The following is a 3,445-nucleotide window of genomic DNA, read 5'->3' on the forward strand; positions in this document are numbered from 1 at the left end:
CTCTCTCTCTCTTTCTTCCTTTCTCTCGTTCTCTTTCCCTCTTTCTCTCTCACTCTTTCTCTCTTTCCCTCCCTCTCTCCCTCTCTCTCTCTCTTTCTCTCTCTCTCTCACGCGCTCTCCCTCTTTCTCTCTTCCTCTCGCCTCCCTCTCTCCCTCCCCCTCTCTCCCCTTCTCCCTCTCTCTTCCCACCCTCTCCTCGTCCCCTTTCTCTCTCTCCCTCCTTCTCCCTCTCTATCTCTTTCTGTCTCTCTCTTTCCTCTCTCCCTCTCTCTTTCTCCATCTCTCTCTCCCTCTCTCTCCCCCTTCCCATCTCTCTCTCCATCTCCCCCCCTCTCTCTCTCTCTCTCTCTCTCTCTTTCTCTCTCTCTCCCTCTCTTTCCCTCTTTCTCTTTCTCTCCTCCCCTCTCTCTCTTCCTCTCCCTTTCCCCCTCTTTCTCCCTCCCCCTCTCTCTTTCTCTCTCCCTATCCCTTTCCTTCTCTCTCTCCCCCTCTTCTTCTCTTTCTCTCTCCCTATCCCTTTCCCTCTCTCTCCCCTTCTCCCTCTCTCCCTCTCTCTCCCTCTCTCTTTCTCTCTCCAACTCTCTCTCCTTCTCTCTCTTCCTCTCCATTTGGAGTTTCACAACATGGTCAATCTTTTTCGAATGTAATTCTTTGACTATCTTGATAACGATTCCGAATAATCTTACAATTTTAATAGAGTAGATAGAACATATATTATTGTGATGCAGCGTGGTGGATTCAGGCTCTCGTCAATTTTGAGGCATGTAGAGTTATTTATAGGTATCATCTTAAAGCTTGTTCCCTTGTCTTTATTTGGATGAAAAAAATATCCATTTATCTTGAATACAAGTCGAGATATTTGCAAATAAAGGAGGTTGGGGTCACCTGTTTTCAGAGGTAAAATTAGTGAGAAAAAGGTCGCCAAAGCTTAGTTATTCCCTTTGATTAAGAGTCCTTGGTAACTGAAAATTTACATTTTTTGTGAATTTAATCAACATTTTTCAGAAAAACCCACACAGAAATGAGTTCTTTAATGGGTATGAAAGGTGTTCAGCCAAAAAACGAAAATTTGTTAAAAATTCACAAGCCTACGGAAAAATGCAAGTTTGTTCACTTTGATTATTTTGACGAGAGCCTGATTCCACCACGCTGCCTCACATTCGGTACAAATTATGACCCCATGGTCTTAGTAACTCAAAACGGCCAATAATGTCAGAGAGAACCTCGTAATTCTAAGATAAACGAACTGCCTCCCACTGCCCTTGCCTCGGTAGAGTGCTCCTTCAGGCTATCACAATGACAGCTTGCGACCTGTGCGCCATGACCAAACCATGGCAAGTCCAGGAGGAAACGGTCAAGGTCATCTATGAAGAGTTTTATAACCAGGTGACCAACCACTGCATTCAGACAGGACTGGACTTCTGATCTGTCGTCAATTTGGTTTCCGTGACAGGCCTACGCATCCCCACTTGACTCTTTTCTTCCATTACGTCACTTTTTTGTTCTTTATCACAAAGCAATGTGGTCTCTCTGGTGTGTTGGTATTGGTTGGTGGCTTGCTTTCTACTCGTTTTTGAAGCTTTTTTTCCTCCCTTTTTTTAAGCGTGAGTTTTGACCTCTATCCTGGCACATGCTCGTTAAGGTTTTTTTACCCTCATTTTACCCTCCCCTTTTTTCTTTAGATCTGGCAAAGAAGAATGCCGAAACTGTGGATTAGTTAGGAAGCACATTCGTCTGAGTGATTGTTTGCCTTTCGTTTGACAGATTCGTCATTACGTTCCCTGTTGAAGTGATTTCTTCTTTGCAGTCTACGAAAGTTTAAAAAAAATAATTTTTCAGTCGTTTGCATGACATCGTTTGCTTTTGGTGTTATGAGAAGATAACATCTGAGATGTGTCTTCTCCCTTAATTTTTGCCTTTTGAATGTCGTTGAGCATGTGTGGACGAACGTGTAGGTATTTAGCCAGCCACTGTGGGTCTTGTCTCTGTAAAAAAAACACCAAAAAAAAACGCACGCATAATTTCGCTTAAGGTGTTGTGGGCACAGGGTCAGGAAAAGAGCTGAAGATGCAGTAGAGTCAAATTTATTCAAGGCTAAGAATCGCCATACTGCAAAAAAAAAAAAAACCTTCATGAAAAAGGAGAGGTTTAGGGGTACGACCAGACCATCAATGATTTATTTATAGAGGCACCAGCCATCCATGTCCAGGTGCTGTTTTGTTTAGGGGTACGTTAGTGCAGACAGTGGTGTCATATTGTGCACATCCGACTTACCTACACGTCACTGAAAGTATAATGGAAACTTTGCAAAGTTAAGAAGTCTAGAGAATAACTTGCCGACAGAATAAAGGCGGTTTTAGGAGTTGTTTCAAATGATACAAGGGTTGTTTGGTCAGTGCATCTTCCGGTCTTTTGCTGGTTTCTTGTTTCTGTGGGTACTGCGCTTCTGGGGTGCTATCCTTTGTCGCAAACTGCAGTTTTTTCATCAAATCTGAAAACACACACACACACACACACACACACACACACACACACACACACACACACACACACACACACACACACACACACGCACACACAGACACATGCGCTAAAATGAACTCAATCTATAGTTTGTACATAGAATTGGGTTTTAACGCTTATCATTTATTCCATTGAAATGGAATTGATAAACTAAATAAGAGTATCTATATGGCGAAGGTTGTTTTTTTCGTCCCTCCTCTGTACTTTTACAGCAATGTGATGGATCTCATAATCAACGCTCCATCGTGTTTCCGTACAGCCTTCATTTAATACCTTATTTTTTAAAAAAAACCAAAAAAAACCCCCACAACAATCTGAACAGCTATAGCATTGACGAAAACGACATCAAAAGAAGCAATCTGTAAGACAATTAATTAACCAAAAGTTAACGACGGAAACAACAACAATAATGGCAGTGGTAACAGTAGTAACGACATACCACAAAAAACATGTACCAATATTCGTCACTACCAAACACACAATCAGCAGCAAATGAACAGCTTTTCCCCCTACAACCCCATGCTCCGAAACATCTAAACATAGTTTTCCCCGAAAAATAAATGGAATCGGCCATCGAACACAGCGATAAATCTGTGCGGCCACCATAGATGTACACTACACGAGTACGTCTAACAATGAGATAACTCTGTGGTCGTCACCAGAGGGTTAAGTTAGATTCCCTTCGATGTGAGCGCCAAGCAACTAACATGGCCGCACAGTGTCGTCTTGCTGCACCTGCTTCTTCTAAACCCTTTTGTTGTCTGTATGTCTGTGATGACGTCACCAGGAACCTGCTGACAGCAGTCTTGATGACCGGATGTGACCTTTGCGCCATGTTCAAGCCATGGCCCACCCAGCACGAACTGGTCTACATCATTATGGAGGAGTTCTGGCAAGAGGTTCGTTTCAGTTCGGCTTCCAC

The 3,445-nt window shown here is 43.0% G+C and overlaps 1 protein-coding gene across 1 annotated transcript in view; it reads left to right on the top strand.

Moving 5' to 3' along the window:
- The window catches only part of LOC106011431 (probable 3',5'-cyclic phosphodiesterase pde-5), a 25,629-nt gene extending 23,936 nt beyond the window's left edge, over positions 1-1,693 (top strand). Inside the window, exon 10 of the mRNA XM_035969083.1 lies at positions 1,275-1,693. Within this exon, the coding sequence (XP_035824976.1) occupies positions 1,275-1,425 (151 nt within the window). The 3' untranslated portion in view covers positions 1,426-1,693. The remainder of the gene's footprint in view (positions 1-1,274) is intronic.
- Positions 1,694-3,445: the final 1,752 nt, after the last annotated feature.

The sequence above is a fragment of the Aplysia californica genome, unplaced genomic scaffold, assembly GCF_000002075.1.
Source record: "Aplysia californica isolate F4 #8 unplaced genomic scaffold, AplCal3.0 scaffold00113, whole genome shotgun sequence".
In the NCBI taxonomy this organism is placed as follows: domain Eukaryota; kingdom Metazoa; phylum Mollusca; class Gastropoda; order Aplysiida; family Aplysiidae; genus Aplysia; species Aplysia californica.